We start from the raw sequence: 20,223 nt of genomic DNA, 5'->3' as shown, positions 1-20,223 counted from the left end.
AAATTAATCGTGATTTAAGGGTCGTCTCTGAAGTAAACCTTACCCAGTTACTAACTGCTCGATTTGTCTTGGAGGGTTTGGTGTGTCTGGGTTTATTAATTGATTCTACGTGGGAGTTTGTTTTCCCTCCAATGGGCAGTTTGTCTAAGACAAGTGGCCACACACCAATGGCTGGACCAGATTTGAAGAGGTGGCTGGTGTGTACTGAAATGTCAGGCTAATCTGGTCGTTAACCGGTTAAATGGTTTGACAGTTGTGTGACTCGGCAAGCGGACAGTGCATTTAGGCTAAGGGGCAGTAGAGTGGGGTGGTGGGGTTAGTGTGGAGTGAGGGGGTGAGAATGGGGGAGGGGCTAGAGTGGTAGAAAAGATATTTAAATTGTTAGAATGGGAGATGGAGAATTAAAATGTGTGGGCGGGTAAGTGAGTAAAAATATAGGGAGGCTAGAGTGTGTGGGGGAGGGGGGGGGCGGAGTATTAGAGTGGGGAAGAATGAGAAAATATGGTGTTAGAATATGGGGAAAAGGGGCAATAATGGGAGGAAGGGACTGAGAATGGGGGAGTGGGGAGCTAGAACGGGGGAGTGGGGAGCTAGAACGGGGGAGTGAGGAGCTAGAATGGGGGAGTGGGGAGATAGAACGGGGGAGGGGAAGAGGTTAGGTGGGGGAAAGAGGGTGTTAATAGGATGAGATGATGAAGGGTTTTAAAATCGCCTGAACGAAATGCTTTACAAATTCTAGGTCGAACCGATATTTTATACACACCGCGTTCTGGAAATCTAGTAATTAAGATATTAATTGATTCTTCCGGAGGGCTATAGATAATTATCTGGTTTAATTTAATCAGCACATGGCAGCATTGGAAATGTTTTTTATTTAAAAGTTATTGCCTGCCTGTTAGATCTAAGATAAAGACGTATACATGATCTTTAAGCTCAAAACAAGCTCATTCAAAATGGATAAGAGCTAAAAATCAAGTTCTGTAACCTCAACTGCAGGAAATAAGAAACTATTTTTTGTAGTGTAGGCAAATTAATTTTTTTTTTAAACTTTTTTTTTATTCATACTTGGCTGCTTTTTAAAGTGTCATTAGCCTTTGAAATTCCGAGATTTATTATCGAATTAAATTTTCTTACGCCGGAAAAGCCTTTCGGGAGCGATTTAAAAAATTGATTTGTGGTGTGGCCTGTTGTCGTCTATGAAAGATAAAGCTCTCTGTTTAAGTTTTTGTTTTTGTGTGGGTTTTTTTTTCCGGATATAATTTTTTGCAGTGAAAGGTCAATTTGGTGTACACAAGACGTTAAAAAAAATCCCAGCAACTTTCGTTTTCACTCTGTGCCCGGAAGTGGCAGAATGCCATAATGTGACGTCGTTCTAATTCTGTCAGGGTGGATAAAAACATGGTTTGGAAGCTTTTGTTTCATCGAAATGTAAAGGTCAAGGGAATATTCACAGAATAACACCTTAAAAGCTTCATGCCAACATATATATATGTATATATATATATATATATATATATATATATATATATATATATATATATATATATATATATATATATGTGTGTGTGTGTGTGTGTCTGTGTGTCTGTGTGTGTATTTGTTTTGTGAGTTACAAAACGTTATGATACGTTAGTCTAAAATGCATATACATGTGCGTGTCTTTATGTGCAGAAGCGTGTGTGTTACACGATTTATATAACACGTATATCTTTCATCTGTACACGACTTTTCTAACACGTATGTTGTCCATCTGTACCTGACTTATATAACAATTATATAACACTTATATAACACTTATATAACACGTATATCTTCCATCTGTAGGCCTACATGACTTGTATAACACATATGTCTACCATCTGTACAAGACTTATATAACACGTATATCTTCCGTCTGTACACGACTTATATAACACTTATATCTTCCATCTGTACATGACTTATATAACACATATATCCCATCTGTACAGGCTGCGACCATCACTGAAGCCAGCCAACAACGGGAACATCTGTTCAAGGCAAAGTGGGAGTGTGAGAAACGGATTAACGAGTCCATGAGAAGTATGTCTAATAGTTCTTTCACTATTATTTTCACTTTAACTTTATTTATTTATTTATCCATTTAGCTATGTGTGTGATAATTTTACATATCTTTACTTTAAAAATATTTTTAAAGATTTTTTCTACATTTATATATTTAAAGATTATAATTACATGTAGCTAATATTCTTACAAAAACTGTATCGATGCATCCCTACGCAAAACGGTTACTAATTTCCTTATTGAAACTTTCAACTCAAAAGAAGAAAAGGGTGAAGTACCGACCCAAGGATCCTGCTAGTATGAAGATGTGTACACTCACGCATGAAGATGTGTACACTCTCTCATGTCGATGTGTACACTCACGCATGAAGATGTGTACACTCACACATGATGTGTACACTCACACATGAAGATGTGTACACTCACGTCACACAACTGTCTGTGTACATTCCTCACTTGCCTGATTCCCAGTTTTTTTGCCGGCCTGAAGACAATAAAAACAAAAGTTGACTTAACTAGTGATGACAGCTGAAAGGACGCAACTGATTTTTTTTGAGAATTTACATCAGATAAGTTTTTAGGATTAATATCAAACGTTTACCTGCTAAATTGTATAAGGTGTAGCAGATTTTGACACAATCGGAATTTTGACGTTTATTTATTATCAGGGGAGAGAATTTACGCAGCAATTGTCTCCCCGTAACAACAAGTTAGATGTGGAAAAAAAATACAAAGTTGCTGCCCTTTAACAGCGAGAAGTGGGAGGAAATTGCAAGTTTTCGATAGTATGGATTATGGGATGAGATGGGACAGGGGAGAAAACCATAAACCACTCTGGGAAACACGGAGGCGCTATGAATATATGAATACATGAGTGCTTATAATGGCTGGCCCTACATGCAGTAAGGCTGGGGGGGGGGGGATTTTTCTGTGGGGTTGTCGAACTTGTTGACGTAAACTCTAGGACTTTTTCTGTCACTTGTGTGTTTGTGTTGTGTGGCTATTGTTAACTTCTGGTAGTCGTAGTTTCCTGATGTTCTGCAAAATTGTGTTTATTGTGACAGTTACCCATTTTCCTCTCTTTACGTTACCCGCTGACCAAAAAAACTGAAGTAGGACATTAGACACTGCTAGTGATTGCAAACTGATGCTAAATATAATCTGAAAAATAAACCTAAACTAAATCTTAAGGTATCGTTAAGGCTAGTGTTGTGGTCATAATTTTGATCAGATATGAGGTTAGGGTTGGTGATAAGATTATGCATTTTTTTCCATTTCTATTATTATTTTTTAGAGCATTAAAGCTTAATATACACTTCACCAGTTTAACGTATTTCAGGCAATATATTCAGATTCTGCTTTCCAATTTCAGGCATATTATAGACCGCCGGGTATAGCATGGGGGGAGCGGGGAATTGATTTGGGATGTTACTTCAGAGGGTTACGACCGGGATTAATTGACAGTGGGGGGGGGGGGTAATATCATAGACTCGTTTCCGATGGTCTAATTTTCATAAAGTCTCAAACCAAACATGTATCTCAATACTAAACAACACTAATTTAAAGTCTAGTTTAAACGTGTCTGCTGAGTGCAGTCCGATGTCACTATTATTGTAAAGGCTTTGTTTTTGCTTTCCCTACCTTGAAACTGGTTCTTTAATATAAATGTTCTTTAATTCCAGACCTCCTCTTGACATAAAACCTCATACCTAATACCAAACATGATACATTTTGTGTCGTGTCTAAATTTCATCTTCTTCCTGTCACGGCATTCCACCCCCTCCCCCTCCATATGCTTTACAAACAATGTAAACCTATACACCTTAATATACCGATGTCACGATTCCCCTTTACGAGGCGGAGTCAGGTTTAAGTTCGCCTGAACAATGTTCATCCCTCAAAGTTCCGGTAATTATTTCACGTATCACATGACCACCAAACCACACAAAGGCCCACACATTAAAAACCACACAACTGCCCACACATTTAAAAAAAAATGTCTGTAATTTCAATCCAGATCTCATTTCAAACAAATCGCCCCATCCCGATATTCTAGCATCGATTATTTTTATTGTAATCGAATAAGATCCCTAACTTAATCGCTTATCGATTATTGTTTCGTTGATTAAGGAAATAGAAATTTCCCCCAATTAATGACAGAAGGGGGGAGCATTGGCGTGACCGAGAAGAGTTGCGTGTCTTTTAATGTGGACCAAACCAGCGTAGACAATGCCACAGTCATTATAATATTTGGTTTCTGTTGAGTAAATGTTAAATAGAATTGTCTTAAACTAGATCTCGTGTGTTTACGTAGTGGGTTGTTCGTGGAAAACAAGCGCCACTATAATCTAAAAGAAACTTGAAAATAAACTAGCGATAACATACAAAGATAAATTTGCTACGAGAAAGATAACAAAATAAGTTAATGGAAAACGAATTCACCATAACAACAAAAAAAAGAGAAAGATCAATTTTACTATACTATAAGTCAATAAGTTATTTTGATTTTGTGATAATATCAGCTAATAAGAGCTGCGCAAATATCTTTTTGCCACCAGTAATCAAGCAAGTAGTTTTACTTTTTAGATGCTAATTCCTTGAGGTGACAATGTGGACTATTATCTGGCTACTTAATGTCAAGGTGTTTTAATCCCCCACTCTCCACGCCACCCCACCCTCACATTATATTACACTTGTGGGTATGTTTTGCTCCCGTAGAGTTTACAAATGCTCAATTGAAGGTTATACAGTATTATCCTTTCAATAGTCTAGCTGCGCTAAACACTAAAGATTTTACAACACCTATTGATTCACAAACATAAACACCCGACCAGAAACAAGCATATACACACAAGTAAAAGCCTTTGGTTTACAGTACGCTAGTGCTATTGATTGCTTGTTTGTGAGACACGGTAATGGAGGGTAGAAACAACAGACAGCATCACGACAAATGATGGGGTAGGTGATGTCAAACAGGATAGAGGGCGTCCCACAAGATGGCGCCAAGGTCAGGCTAAATCGTGATTTAAACAAGATGGCGTCAAGGTCAGGCAAAATGGTGATTTAAACAAGATGGCGTCAAGGTCGATAAAATGGTGATTTAAACAAGATGGCGTTTAGGTAGGACAATATGTCACAGAAAATGCTTCTCACGGAGAAGATAGTGGTCATCCAAGATCATGCCTTTATAAAGCCAAAATGGTGGTCAGTTTATGGTTCCAATGTCTCCTTGAAATAGATTTAGAACCCGTACCCTACTCAAAGATGTCAGCTCATGGAATCTTCTAACAAATAACTTCAGACACGTCTCTTTATTTTCATAGCAAACAAAACAGAACAGAATAGAATTAATTAATCTCAGTAAAATAGTTACACAGACGTGCTACGTGTATTTAGGGCCCCGGTTGGTACACTACAAAAGGGCCCCTAAGTCGACATCTAGGTAATTAAAAACGTAGTTAAAATTACCTACTTTAATCAGCACATTGATGAACAATTTACAAGATGGCGACTGCTAACTAAAAAGTGAATAAGAACGGTAAAATATGTTTATTTAAATACATTGATGTAGCGGCCTGTGTGTTGTTTGTGGATACCGAGCATTTCATTTCTATGCGTTAGTCGCCCTGGATGGCTACACATAAATCTCAACCTGTATCGTTGATTAGATTCTACCTTTCGTTTTCTCACCTGCGTCGTGATACGGCAGGACGCATCAGGTGAGGTGTAACTCCCTCTGCTATTGTTTATCAACCAGGTGAAGTCAAGCGTGACACCCAGCATCCTGTCAGCTGATAATAAGGTCAGAACGTTCCAGAACTCTTACTAATTCCGTTTGATTCCTCGCCCAATTTAACTTCAATCCGACCTACACGAAGGTCAGATTTAAAACACCTTCTCCTTACTTGCCCGACTTATTTTTTCTTATTCTCCGTCATAATTTTATTCATGTCGGAGAATTTAACCAACAAGTCCAACTTCGTGAATGAACTGGACTGTGGTCTCCGGATCTGCGGGCGTCCATTTAGTTTTACTTTCAGTCTTGCCCGATCAAACGATAATAAATCTAAACCTTAAACCATTGTATCAAGGTAAATTTAACTTAACTGAATCGATTTCTTCCCATTGATTTGTTTCCTAACGACTACGCTAAACGCGTATACGATTGGTATTCCGAAAGATTAGCATAAGATTTACGTAGACCTTCACTTTCTTAAAGCTGATTCTGCTTGCAAATGTTCTGCTTCAAGGACAAGCTAACCGAATTGTATATGTAAGAGCACTGTATTAAGACCATGACTAGAAACACTGTATCTAACACCTTTTCTAAAGAACTTTCTTTTCTTCTCATTGTTTTTTTTTTTTTTTGTTGTGGTAGGGGGGGGGGAGGTTCCATACTGAAAACGCACTTTAAAGTCGTCGAATAGTAAACTCCAAAGTGCAAAAACTAATAGGTGTTATATCCCTCCCTAAATTTTATTTTACAAGTAGTTTTTAAAAAGCTAATAAATAGGGAAACTTATTAATTACAAATCCCGGGAGCCGATTAGGGCCACAGGTTTTCGACCCTTAGTCTAGGGTGACAGACAGGCATGACAGAGCGGCATGAAAGTTTAATGGAAGCCAGATCCTAGGAGAGTTGACACAGCGAGAAAAAATGTTTTTTGTGTGTCTCGAAGCTGCGGCAAGTCAGTCTATGGAAGGTTGAACTTGTAAGGATCATAGGATCTAGATTATGTTTTACTGTCTAGTCTTTGATCTAGTGTCTAGTCTATCACCAAGCCTATGTCGTAGTCTATAACTTAATCAATGACCTATTCTATTTCCTAGTGTCTATTTTATGACAAGAAGTATATGGTGTAGTCTATGATGTTGTATTTAGGAGTGTAGTCTATGTAATGGTGTTATCAGCATGTTGTTATCTATGTAATGGTGTTATCATGATGTATTCTATATAATACACAGATATTGCTATGTCGTAGCGACTAGCGCCGAAGTAAAATGGAGAAAGGACAACTCCCCACACAACTTCATGTAACATTGACCCCCACAATATAACCACTCCCCACACACCACACCATGTAACATTCACCCCCACAATAGAACCACTCCCCACACCATGTAACATTGACTCCCACAATATAACTGCTCCCCACACAACACCATGTAACATTGACCCCCACAATATAACAGCTCCCCCCACACAACACCATGTAACATTGACCCCCACAATATAACAGCTCCCCCACACAACACCATGTAACATTGACCCCACAATATAAAAGCTCCCCACACACCACCATGTAACATTGACCCCCACAATATAACCACTCCCCACACACAACACCATGTAACATTGACCCCCACAATATAACCACTCCCCACACCATGTAACATTGACCCCCACAATATAACCAATCCCCACACACAACACCATGTAACATTGACCATACCCCTGTATTTCTTGCCTGACTCGCTCCACTTCCCACGACCCATTTTCTCACATATTGTATGACCGTTTAAACCTTGTGTTACGTAAACTGCTTTTGATTGTTTTTTTTCATATGAGCTTAATGCTTGGGTTTATCATTATATAATGTATTTAGATAACGGTGTCGCGAACTATAACAATAAAACAAAGTTTGTTATGATAAGTCTAAGGATGCGGTTCAAGTGGTTTTGGTGTTGATGTCGAGGGATTGTGTTGATGTCGTGTGATTGTGTTGATGTCGGGGATTTTGTTGATGTCGGGGGTTTGTGTTGATGTCGGGGGATTGTGTTGATGTCGGGGGATTGTGTTGATGTCGGGGGATTGTGTTGATGTCGGTGGTTTGTGTTGATGTCGGGGGATTGTGTTGATGTCGAAAGATTGTGTTTATATCGGGGGATTGTGTTGATGTCGGGGGATTGTGTTGATGTCGGGGGATTGTGTTGATGTCGGGTGATTGTGTTGATGTCGGTGGTTTGTGTTGATGTCGGGGGATTGTGTTGATGTCGGGGGATTGTGTTGATGTCGGGTGATTGTGTTTATATCGGGGGATTGTGTTGATGTCGGGGGATTGTGTTGATGTCGGGGGATTGTGTTGATGTCGGGTGATTGTGTTGATGTCGGTGGTTTGTGTTGATGTCGGGGGATTGTGTTGATGTCGGGTGATTGTGTTTATATCGGGGGATTGTGTTGATGTCGGGGGATTGTGTTGATGTCGGGGGATTGTGTTGATGTCGGGTGATTGTGTTGATGTCGGGGGATTGTGTTGATGTCGGTGGTTTGTGTTGATGTCGGGGGATTGTGTTGATGTCGGGGGATTGTGTTGATGTCGGGGGATTGTGTTGATGTCGGGGGATTGTGTTGATGTCGGGGGATTGTGTTGATGTCGGGGGTTTGTGTTGATGTCGGGGGATTGTGTTGATGTCGGGGGATTGTGTTGATGTCGGGGGATTGTGTTGATGTCGGGGGATTGTGTTGATGTCGGGGGTTTGTGTTGATGTCGGGGGTTAGTGTTGATGTCGGGGGATTGTGTTTAAGTCTAGAGTTGGTGTTTAACATCAGAATTCTATGTTTACATGTTTTTAAGCCACTAGTTTGTGTTTAAAGCAAGTGTATACAGTCAGGAGTTTAACCCTCAGATTCAGACGTCAAGCTGTTTGCTGTCCGCTAAACTAAACAAGTAAATACCAATTAACTAGCGTCTGTTATCATGTGGTTTATCACATGGCAAGGGAAGTAAATGCGACTTGTCACACGGCTTGTAAAAACATGTGCAAAGGGCGATGATCCTTCTCGTCTAATTCCCGTAGAATTTCGGTCGGATCGTGATGTCTTGGCCATGGTGAGCTTAATTAAATTATCCTTATCTACGTAATCCAAACAAGCTCGCTTTTGATAGTTTTTTTACGTTCAAGATTTAGTTCAGAAGGTTGAAGGTAATTAATGATCTCGTTTTAGGCTTGAAGATTTAGTGTTGGTTTATTAAAATGGGGTTGGGTAGGTTTTTGTGGTAGGTTTAGAGGTTAATTATATATTTAGCTTGATAAAATAGTGTGTTTAATTAAATATGGTCTAAATGTATTTTTCAAATTTTTATTGCCTTTAATAAAAGATGGTTTAGATGTATTTCTTGAAATTAGTATAACTTTTAATTAAAGATGGATGTTGATGTGGGGACATTTTGTTGCCGGTGTCTTCGGAATCTGAAGACTGTAAAACGTCGGATTTTTCCTAATTATATTTTTATTTTTGTGACCACGGCACATGGGGCAAATGAAGTAGAGTTCATCTGTTTCAATGACCTCATATGAAGGAATAGAGTGACTAACAATACGCCGAGCTGCGTAGGTTTCAAGAAAAAGAGTCAGGTACCCATTAGAGCTGGACAGACTCCGGCATATCCTACACTCTCGAATCCTATAATTCGAGGCCTTTGAGTTAGCTTTCTTAGGCAAGAAAAGGCGGATGTATGCAAATTTTTACCTACGTAGTTTCTTGAACATCTTACAGATACATAAATCGTAGAACAGATGACATTGTCAACAGATTATCGTATCAGACAACAGATAAGATCAACTTATGGTACAATTTTAATATAATATAATGTTAGCATTTTTCGGGCAAACAGCATTCAAGCAAGTGGCTTTCGGGTATTTGTTCCATTCGGGCAAGTGTCCATTCGGGCATTTGTCGAATTCGGGCAAGTGTCCTTTAGGAAAAACGGCATTCGGGCAAGTGTCTTTCGGGAATTTGTCGTAGACCTATCGTACAGGTATTATCTAACACATTTTAATGAATATTATTAACAAACCAATGCTTTTCGTTATGGTTTAATACATTTTCATTAGACCAACAAGATTTATATCGTACAACTTTGTTAGGACCCCATCCCCATTTCATCAAAATACCAATTGTAATTTTGATATTATTTTTTACTTTTATAAATTTAAAAAAAAATAATTTCATGTTTTATATAAACCATAAAAAGCTGTGAAACCATCTGTTAAAACAAATAATTATTCATACGAATATTCTAATAAGTCAAATTTTCCAAAAAAAAAACAAACACATAAAACAAATAATATAAGAATAAATAAAATAATCTGTTTTATAAACATTGCTGTCTGCCATGCATGACAAACTCAAACGGAATAAAAACACAAAAAGGTAAACCACCCACTGCAATCCTTCACCTAATAAAATATCTGCACAACCTTCAACTTGTGCATTAAAAAACAATTTAATATTATCCTCTAGTCTGGAGAGTGTCAATGGCTAAACTAAAGAACGGCGCGGAGATTCAATCCTTTACTTCACTGTCTAGCACCAAGGTCAGGGACACCTCCATGTCGTAAACGAAACCAGATTCCAGACATTCTTCTGTCAGTCCCCTAGGGGGGGGGGGGGGGAGGGCCAGCAGTGATGCTTCACGCGTTTTGCTGACCAGGTGTCCGTGTTATCCCGGATTATCCTGAGGTAGAGATAAGTGATTAAACATTCGAGATAAGCGGATACTCGTATCACGGCGTCTGATAGTCTGGCTTACAACATTAACAAGGCGAGAGATGATAGGAAGGCCATCGTTAGGATGGCCAGAGTTGTATTGGCCAGAGTTGCATGGGCCAGAGTTGTATGGGTCAGTTGTATGGGCCAGATTTGTACGGGTCAGAGTTGTATGGGTCAGTTGTATGGGTCAGTTGTATGGGCCAGAGTTGTATGGGCCAGAGTTGTATGGGCCAGAGTTGTATGGGCCACAGTTGTATGGCCCAGAGTTGTATGGGCCACACAATTTGTTTGAGCCAGAGTTGCATGGGCCAGAGTTGTATGGGCTAGAGTTGTATGGGCCAGAGTTGTATGGGCCAGTTGTATGGGCCACACAATTTGTATGGGCCAGAGTTGCATGGGCTAGAGTTGTATGGGCCAGTTGTATGGCCCAGAGTTGTATGGGCCAGAGTTGTATGGCCCAGAGTTGTATGGGCCAGAGTTGCATGGGCCAGAGTTGTATGGGCCAGAGTTGCATGGGCCAGAGTTGTATGGGCCAGAGTTGTATGGCCCAGAGTTGTATGGGCCAGAGTTGTATGGGCCAGAGTTGTATGGGCCACACAATTTGTTTGAGCCAGAGTTGCATGGGCCAGAGTTGTATGGGCTAGAGTTGTATGGGCCAGAGTTGTATGGGCCAGTTGTATGGGCCACACAATTTGTATGGGCCAGAGTTGCATGGGCTAGAGTTGTATGGGCTAGAGTTGTATGGGCCAGTTGTATGGGCCACACAATTTGTATGGGCCAGAGTTGCATGGGCTAGAGTTGTATGGGCTAGAGTTGTATGGGCCAGTTGTATGGGCCACACAATTTGTATGGGCCAGAGTTGCATGGGCTAGAGTTAAATGGGCTACAGTTGTATGGGCCAGAGTTGTATGGCCCAGAGTTGTATGGGCCACACAATTTGTTTGAGCCAGAGTTGCATGGGCCAGAGTTGTATGGCCCAGAGTTGTATGGGCCAGTTGTATGGGCCAGAGTTGTATGGCCCAGAGTTGTATGGGCCAGTTGTATGGGCCAGAGTTGTATGGTCCAGAGTTGTATGGGCCAGTTGTATGGGCCAGAGTTGTATGGCCCAGAGTTGTATGGGCCAGTTGTATGGGCCAGAGTTGTATGGCCCAGAGTTGTATGGGCCAGTTGTATGGGCCAGAGTTGTATGGCCCAGAGTTGTATGGGCCAGTTGTATGGGCCAGAGTTGTATGGGCCAGAGTTGTATGGCCCAGAGTTGTATGGGCCAGTTGTATGGGCCAGAGTTGTATGGGCCACACAATTTGTTTGAGCCAGAGTTGCATGGGCCAGAGTTGTATGGCCCAGAGTTGTATGGGCCACACAATTTGTATGGGCCAGAGTTGTATGGCCCAGAGTTGTATGGCCCAGAGTTGTATGGGCCAGAGTTGTATGGGCCAGAGTTGTATGGGCCAGAGTTGTATGGGCCAGAGTTGCATGGGCCACATATTTTGTATGGGCCAGAGTTGTATGGGCCAGAGTTGTATGGGCCAGAGTTGTATGGGCCAGAGTTGTATGGGCCAGAGTTGTATGGGCCAGAGTTGTATGGGCCAGAGTTGTATGGGCCAGAGTTGTATGGGCCAGTTGTATGGGCCAGAGTTGTATGGGCCAGTTGTATGGGCCAGAGTTGTATGGGCCAGAGTTGTATGGGCCAGTTGTATGGGCCAGAGTTGTATGGCCCAGAGTTGTATGGGCCAGTTGTATGGGCCAGAGTTGTATGGCCCAGAGTTGTATGGGCCAGTTGTATGGGCCAGAGTTGTATGGCCCAGAGTTGTATGGGCCAGTTGTATGGGCCAGAGTTGTATGGCCCAGAGTTGTATGGGCCAGTTGTATGGGCCAGAGTTGTATGGGCCAGAGTTGTATGGCCCAGAGTTGTATGGGCCAGTTGTATGGGCCAGAGTTGTATGAGCCACACAATTTGTTTGAGCCAGAGTTGCATGGGCCAGAGTTGTATGGCCCAGAGTTGTATGGGCCACACAATTTGTATGGGCCAGAGTTGTATGGCCCAGAGTTGTATGGCCCAGAGTTGTATGGGCCAGAGTTGTATGGGCCAGAGTTGTATGGGCCAGAGTTGTATGGGCCAGAGTTGCATGGGCCACATATTTTGTATGGGCCAGAGTTGTATGGGCCAGAGTTGTATGGGCCAGAGTTGTATGGGCCAGAGTTGTATGGGCCAGAGTTGTATGGGCCAGAGTTGTATGGGCCAGAGTTGTATGGGCCAGAGTTGTATGGGCCAGAGTTGTATGGGCCAGTTGTATGGGCCAGAGTTGTATGGGCCAGTTGTATGGGCCAGAGTTGTATGGGCCAGAGTTGTATGGGCCAGAGTTGTATGGGCCAGTTGTATGGGCGACAGTTGTATGGGCCAGTTGTATGGGCCAGTTGTATGGGCCAGTTGTATGGGCCAGAGTTGTATGGGCCAGTGTTGTATGGGCCAGAGTTGTATGGGCCAGAGTTGTATGGGCCACATAATTTGTTTGGGCCAGAGTTGTATGGGCCATAGTTGTATGGGCCAGTTGTATGGGCCAGAGTTGTATGGGCCAGAGTTGTATGGGCCACATAATTTGTATGGGCCAGTTGTATGGGCCAGAGTTGTATGGGCCAGTTGTATGGGCCACAGTTGTATGGGCCACATAATTTGTATGGGCCACATAATTTGTATGGGCCAGAGTTGTATGGACCAGAGTAGCAAGGGGCCAGAGCGAGTTATAAAATCGAAACCAAGGTTAAAGTTGGGCATATTTACATTTGCCACAATGTGCGTCCTTTTTGTCCATATGGTGTGACTGATTAGGATTGAACTCGCGGTCAGAAAATCATTTCACTGGATTGGTTAGCAAACTATGTCAGTAGGGTGATCAGCAAGAAGGTCAGCAAATGTCAGTAGTGTGGTCAGCAAATGCCAGTATGGTGGTCAGCAAATGTCACTATAGTGGTCAGCAAATGTCAGTATAGTGGTCAGCAAATGTAAGTATAGTGGTCAGCAAATGTCCGTATGGTGGTCAGCAAATGTCAGTATAGTGGTCAGCAAATGTAAGTATAGTGGTCAGCAAATGTCCGTATGGTGGTCAGCAAATGTCAGTATAGTGGTCAGCAAATGCCAGTATAGTGGTCAGCAAATGTCATTATAGTGGTCAGCAAATGTCAGTATAGTGGTCAGCAAATGTCATTATAGTGGTCAGCAAATGCCAGTATAGTGGTCAGCAAATGTCAGTATAGTGGTCAGCAAATGTTAGTATAGTGGTCAGCAAATATCAGTATAGTGGTCAGCAAATGTCAGTATAGTGGTCAGCAAATGTCAGTACAGTGGTCAGCAAATGTCAGTAAAACAGTGGGCAAAGGTCAGTAGTGCCAGGATTTAGCTAGGGCAGACGACGGTTTAAAAAGCGCGAGTTAGCGGAACTTAGATTTGCCTAATTTGAGAACAGCCTACACTAATGGCCTGGTAGACGTCACGGACGTCACAATGTCTAGACGAGGAAATCGTGCTAGTTGATGTCCTAAAGCCTCAGTTCATGAGAAAAGACTGGGGTTAATGTGCTAAGGTCAAGGCTAAAGAACAGAGGTCAGGGTCGATGTGCTAAGATCAGGTTTAATATACAAATGCCTACGTTAATCTTCAAATTTCAGCGTGATGTGGCTATGGTTACCGTCTTTGTGCTATGGCCAGGCTTATGTGCTAATGCCACTGTTATATCGAAGATATCTTTATAATATATTATTATGTATATATATATATATATATATATATATATATATATATATATATATATATATATATAAACATCTTATATTTAAGAATAGCTTTAATATGCTAAGGACAAAGTAATTTTTAAAGGTTAGCGTTAATATACAAAGATTAGCGTTTATTTGTTAAGTAATTGACGTAGCTTACTGAATGAAATAAGAAAACTCACAAGTGCTCCCCTCCTCTCACCCCCCCCCCCACCCCCACCAATCCCGACCCCAACTGAACCCGTCTAATGATGCACCTCTCTCACGTGTTTCAGACCCTCCGACCCCGGGAGACGACAACTCGACCACGCCCTACTGTGAGACGGTCTGGGACAACGTCCTCTGCTGGAACGCTTCACAGGCTAACACCACCCAGAGGCAGCCCTGCCCGGACTACATTCATGACTTTAATCCCGCGGGTAAGTCACTTTAGTTGACTTCATTAGGTCTCACTACATTCATGACTTTAATCCCACGGGTAAGTCAAGTCACTTGACTTTAGTCTCACAACTAACATTCATGCCTTTAACCCCGCTGGTAAGTCACTTTAGTTGACTTAATTAGGTCTCTCTACATTCATGACTTTAATCCCGCGGGTAAGTCACTTTAGTTGACTTAATTAGGTCTCACTACATTCATGACTTTAATCCCACGGGTAAGTCAAGTCACTTGACTTTAGTCTCACAACTAACATTCATGCCTTTAACCCCGCTGGTAAGTCACTTTAGTTGACTTAATTAGGTCTCTCTACATTCATGACTTTAATCCCGCGGGTAAGTCACTTTAGTTGACTTAATTAGGTCTCTCTACATTCATGACTTTAATCCCGCGGGTAAGTCAAGTCACTTGACTTTAGTCTCACAACTAACATTCATGCCTTTAACCCCGCTGGTAAGTCACTTTAGTTGACTTAATTAGGTCTCTCTACATTCATGACTTTAATCCCGCGGGTAAGTCACTTTAGTTGACTTAATTAGGTCTCTCTACATTCATGACTTTAATCCCGCGGGTAAGTCACTTGACTTAAGTCTCACAACTAACATTCATGACTTTAATCCCGCGGGTAAGTCACTTAAGTTGACTTAATTAGGTCTCACAAACGTATGATTTAATCCAGCTGTTAAGTCACTTTAGTTGACTTAACTAGGTCTTACAAACAACGATCAGTCTTTAAACCCTGTGGTAAGTCACTTTACTTAACTGGATTACGTCTCCCAACCAATATTTATGATTTTTACCCCACAGGTAAGTCACTTAAGTTGACTGAATCTTCAGTCATATCCGATCTATGTTTTGACTCTCCGACTAACACACATTTACAATGAGTTTGTCTTGATTAGTACACTCACATTTTGCCAAAGAAAGCGGTCAAAATACTTGGCAAAAATTTACAAAATCTTAGATCATTAGTTATTGATTTAATTTAAGTCATAAGTAAATATTAATTCAGTTGTATTTTAAACGATAATTGTGTGCACAGTGTTTTATACGCTAAATGCCCTTTAGCTTGCAGTATTGTCTAAAATTATAACATTTAAACTTCAATCTAAAGTCCTTGTATCTGATTTGACTATATCTGTTTTTCTTGACGCCAGTATCTCGAGTACCAAGTCAACAAGAGACGATTCGTGCTCTGTGTCTGTGTAAGGAGTAGAGTTGACCTGGGTATCGGTCTAGTGTATTACGAGGGTAAATGTCAGTAAACCTTCTTACATCTTCCCCAATTTATGCTAGGTACGTGTTTGAGCTGAACTGACCGTGCTGGCCATATACATGATCATAAATAAAGCGGGAGTGATCTCACTAAACTTTCTCGAATATTCTGATACAACACTACGGGGATGGCTACTCGAGATTGAGACCTGATTTTAAATAAGTTTTTACATACTTAAATTTTTAAAAATAGATTTGAATGTTGTATAAAAAGAATTGTCCACCAAGTGAACGGAAACAATATGTGTATAATAGTGCGGAATACTAGTACTTTATAAATTCATATGCTTTCTTTTTGAGAAATCGGAAATAGCGTAAAGTACTACTTCCGATTAACGGAAATTACTCAAAATTTAACAGAAGGCAGAAAATTAGATCTTTTACGTATATGTGAACTTTCGTTCATCTATGTGAAAAGTTATAGGCTTTTGAAAAACCATGAGCATAATAATTTCCACTTCCGGTTACCGGAAAATGCTGTAAAGTTTATACAGAACTACAAATTTGATAAAATACATATATGTGAAATTTCACCATCTATCTGTAACGGTACTGAAGTTATTGTGTTCACAGACATACTTAAATACCCGCATACACATACATACACACATACGAACAAGATTGCAAAACTATGTTTTTCCGACTCAGGGAGGTGTAAAACGTAGAGATTTGTGAACATTTGATTTCGATTTTTTGCACGATTACAATACTTCCTCAATACTTCAAATACGAGAAAGTAAAATATAGTAACATTAAAAACAAATAACACTTTCAGTTATACGACCATAGCTGAAATTACAGCACGACATACGCACACATATCCAGCTATAGGAGCAGCCAGAGCAGATCACGTGAAGCCATAAACATAAAATCTGTGTAAAACCTCAAAATGTGCTAGCAGGTTTAATGAATGAAACTGTTGTAGGCCAGAGCACGGTGACCCAGAGGTCAAGGTTAACGTCTATGACGCCAGCAACGTGAGTTGTTTTAGGCACGTCTTACCCTGGTCAGTTCCCCATTTTATGGGACACGTGTACGCTACATTTCCGTTACATGGGTACCGTTCGACCACTATAGGAATTTAACTTCTTAACCGTACTTCCTCGAATAGTTGTCTAAAAGTTAGTTTGAATTTTTGTTTTTTTAGCGTTACGGCTTGGATAGGGTTAAGGTTGTCTATAAATAGCTTCATGTTCCCGAGTAGACATATTCGATATTTGGTGACAATGTGTTACAAGGAAGAGGGAGGGGGGCGTATTCATAACGTGTGACATCACGTTTTAGCACTTGAAAATAAAAGTAATATTCCAGACAGTAAATTGTAATAAAAGCGAGTGGTGGAGAGAGGTTTCCATTTCTTCAAGGAACCAGATTTCAATATTTTAACTTGTTTTTCTCATCCCACCAATGCCCCACAAATCTTATCATCGGTCTAGTTAAGTCTAGTACATCATCTCATCTCTCGTCTTGCCAACTAAATCAACTAAAAAGCTTTTTATAGATCAACCCAACGCACCAAACGACCCTCGACCGTTGACCGAAAAATGTGACCAACTTCTAAATTCGGCGTCTCGACCTTGTCCAGTGAACGACCGTTGAAAGATGTGTACTGTGGATATGTTTGATTGGTCTGTGGGCAGCTATACAGCCCCCATTAGTTCACTCCCCTGAGCCGGTACACGTCTATGTGAGGTTATAGAACGTCCATTAGTTCAGTCCCCTAAGTTAGTGGAACATGGGCAAACCTTGATTTATTGCTCGCTGGGCCGGTAGCTAAAATCAGCGCCGAAAAATCCGCTGATCTAACAATCAAAACTTTGATTCTCGTGTTTGTGTTGTGTTTAGCTCCGTTTGTGTTTTCTATCAATGCCGTTCTTAGTGCGTCTTTTTTTTTTGTCTAGTAGGAATTTTACGTGACGTCTGTTGTGAAGCTTGATTAATTTCGTGGTACGTCTTTAATGTGTGGATATTCCATGTACGTCTCTAGTTTATACCGCTTTAGTTTATATATCGTTTGTATGTTTTTCCCTCTACGTCTTTTCAAAGAACGTCTTTCCACTACGTCGTTCCACTCTGCGTCTTTCCAGTTTACATCTTTGCACTGTACGTCTTTTTATTGTACGTCTTTTCATTGTACGTCTCACCACTGTATTTTTTTCAATTGTACGTCTATCTACTATATGTCTTTTCATTGTCTTTTCATTGTACTTCTTATCAATACGTCTCTTCAACGTATGCCTTTTCATTGTACGTCTTTTCATTGTACGTCTCTCCACTGTATTTCTTTCAATTGTACGTCTCTCAACTGTACGTCTTTCCACTGACCGTATTTCTTGTCATAACCACCCTACGACTAGGTCACCCTAACCGTGAATTTGTAGTCGCACGTTTTACACTCCATTCTTCCCTCCCCTTACCCAGCCTTTCTATAGTATCATCCCGAGTTATCTGCTCATGGCGAAGATTTTTATACTGCTAGGATCATGAGGTGAGACTGAGTAAAAAAAAATTAATTTGGATTTACGTCGTGTTCATATCATTTATCAGCCTCAACCTTTGACACGGTGAAATGAATTTTTGCTGATTAGAGATTTCTAGAAGTTTGGAAGGAATTTGACGAGCCGGTTTGGTAGTTCACGTTTGTAAGGTGTTGTCCTGATGTAATGTCATGCTACATAATAAAAAATGTAAAGTTGTGCTACATTATCAATTATGTAAAGATAGTTCACATCATAATACAACTTGAAATTTACACATAGAAACACAGCTTTTGAAAATATGTATTAGAGAGTTGCTTTCTTTATGGTTTCATATTTAATAGAACAATTATTTATTGTTAAAGTTTAAATCATTGATGACGCCATCCGAAAATCTTGGCTGTTGGATGTTCAGCGGGGTCGGCGTGGTAGAGGCGATAAAGCTCATGGTTGCTAAACCGAAAAGTCTCGAGTTCAAACCCTCGGGCAGATGAGGCTCGTTAGCTGGGGACAGCCACTCTTCTAGGAGAAACAACTCCAAAATTAAACAACTGCTGCCTTGTAGTTTGTTCTTGGTTGGACAAAGGCTATGGAAACAAATCCAAAAAAGAAAAGCAGGCTGAAATCGGAGTCGATGGCCTCAATGGCGCACAACCAGTTGACACGTTACGCTTAATTGTGTTGGAGGCGTGGTCGAGTCGGCAAAAAGTTCATGGTTGATACATTTGAACAAAGTCCCGAGTTCAAACCCACTGGCAGATAAATCTCGATCCCCTTCAACACTAATAATTAAGAACGAAGAAGAAGAAGAAGAAGAAGGATGGTCAGCAAAATACCAGGACACATACCCCTAATTTCTATCGTTCTGTCAGGTTTATTGTGTAGGTAACAAAACAATCAAAGCTCACTCTCCATCACTGCAGGTATCTTAACACATTACTGCAACAAATACAGCTATAAAGATAATCTGGTGAATGAAAGCACAAAAAATAATCAGGTGAATGTATTCACCAAAAATAATTAGTTAAAGCAGCAATGATAACTTGACGAATAAAAGCACCAAAGATAGTTAAAGCATCGAAGGTAATCTGGTGCATGTAAGCACCAAAAATTATTAGGTAAAGCACCAAATATAATCACGCGAATGAAAGCACCAAAGATAATCACACTAATGAAAGCAATAAAGATAATCACGCGAATGAAAGTACCAAAGATGATCACGCGAATGAAAGTACCAAGATGAAGCAGTGGGTGGCACCATGTTTTGGTAAAACAAGATTGTTTTGTGTCAAACCAGCTGACACAAATTGGATAACATTCGCCAGGTAAAAATAACCGGCTATAGGTCAATGAACTTTAAGGTACCTGTTCCAATTTTTCTTCCAGTTAACAAGGTAATTTTCTCTGGAACATAATGAAGCACGCGCTTGAAGGTCACGAGCGGGCGGGTGAAGGTCATGCTGCGTGAACCTAAAAGTCTTCCAGCGCCGCCTGGCGGGAAGTGAACAAGCTCTGGTACTCCTGGGTACCGCGGTTTATCAGGAACAATAAAACTGTGAGTGGTCGTGACGCGGCGTGTACGTTTCCTGCTCACTCACCTGACCTTGAGTGATTGGGGGAGTCTGCTCACGCCCGTCCCACGGGGAGGTAGAAGTGTTTACCTGCCGTGAGTGGAATTGTTTATCTGGAAACACACCTGTTGGCCAGCCCCCCCCCCCCCCCCGACCA

General features: G+C 40.8%; 1 protein-coding gene across 1 annotated transcript in view; it reads left to right on the top strand.

Annotated features, from left to right (window-relative positions):
* The window catches only part of LOC131935203 (parathyroid hormone/parathyroid hormone-related peptide receptor), a 76,330-nt gene that overhangs the window by 38,651 nt on the left and 17,456 nt on the right, over positions 1-20,223 (top strand). Inside the window, exons 2-3 of the mRNA XM_059291577.1 lie at positions 1,971-2,061; positions 14,581-14,724. Coding sequence (XP_059147560.1) covers positions 1,971-2,061; positions 14,581-14,724 — 235 coding nt within the window. The remainder of the gene's footprint in view (positions 1-1,970; positions 2,062-14,580; positions 14,725-20,223) is intronic.

This window comes from Physella acuta, unplaced genomic scaffold (genome assembly GCF_028476545.2).
Source record: "Physella acuta isolate Inbredline_101_S28 unplaced genomic scaffold, ASM2847654v3 ptg000137l, whole genome shotgun sequence".
NCBI classification, from domain to species: Eukaryota; Metazoa; Mollusca; class Gastropoda; family Physidae; genus Physella; species Physella acuta.
This window is presented reverse-complemented; position numbering and strand designations above follow the sequence as displayed.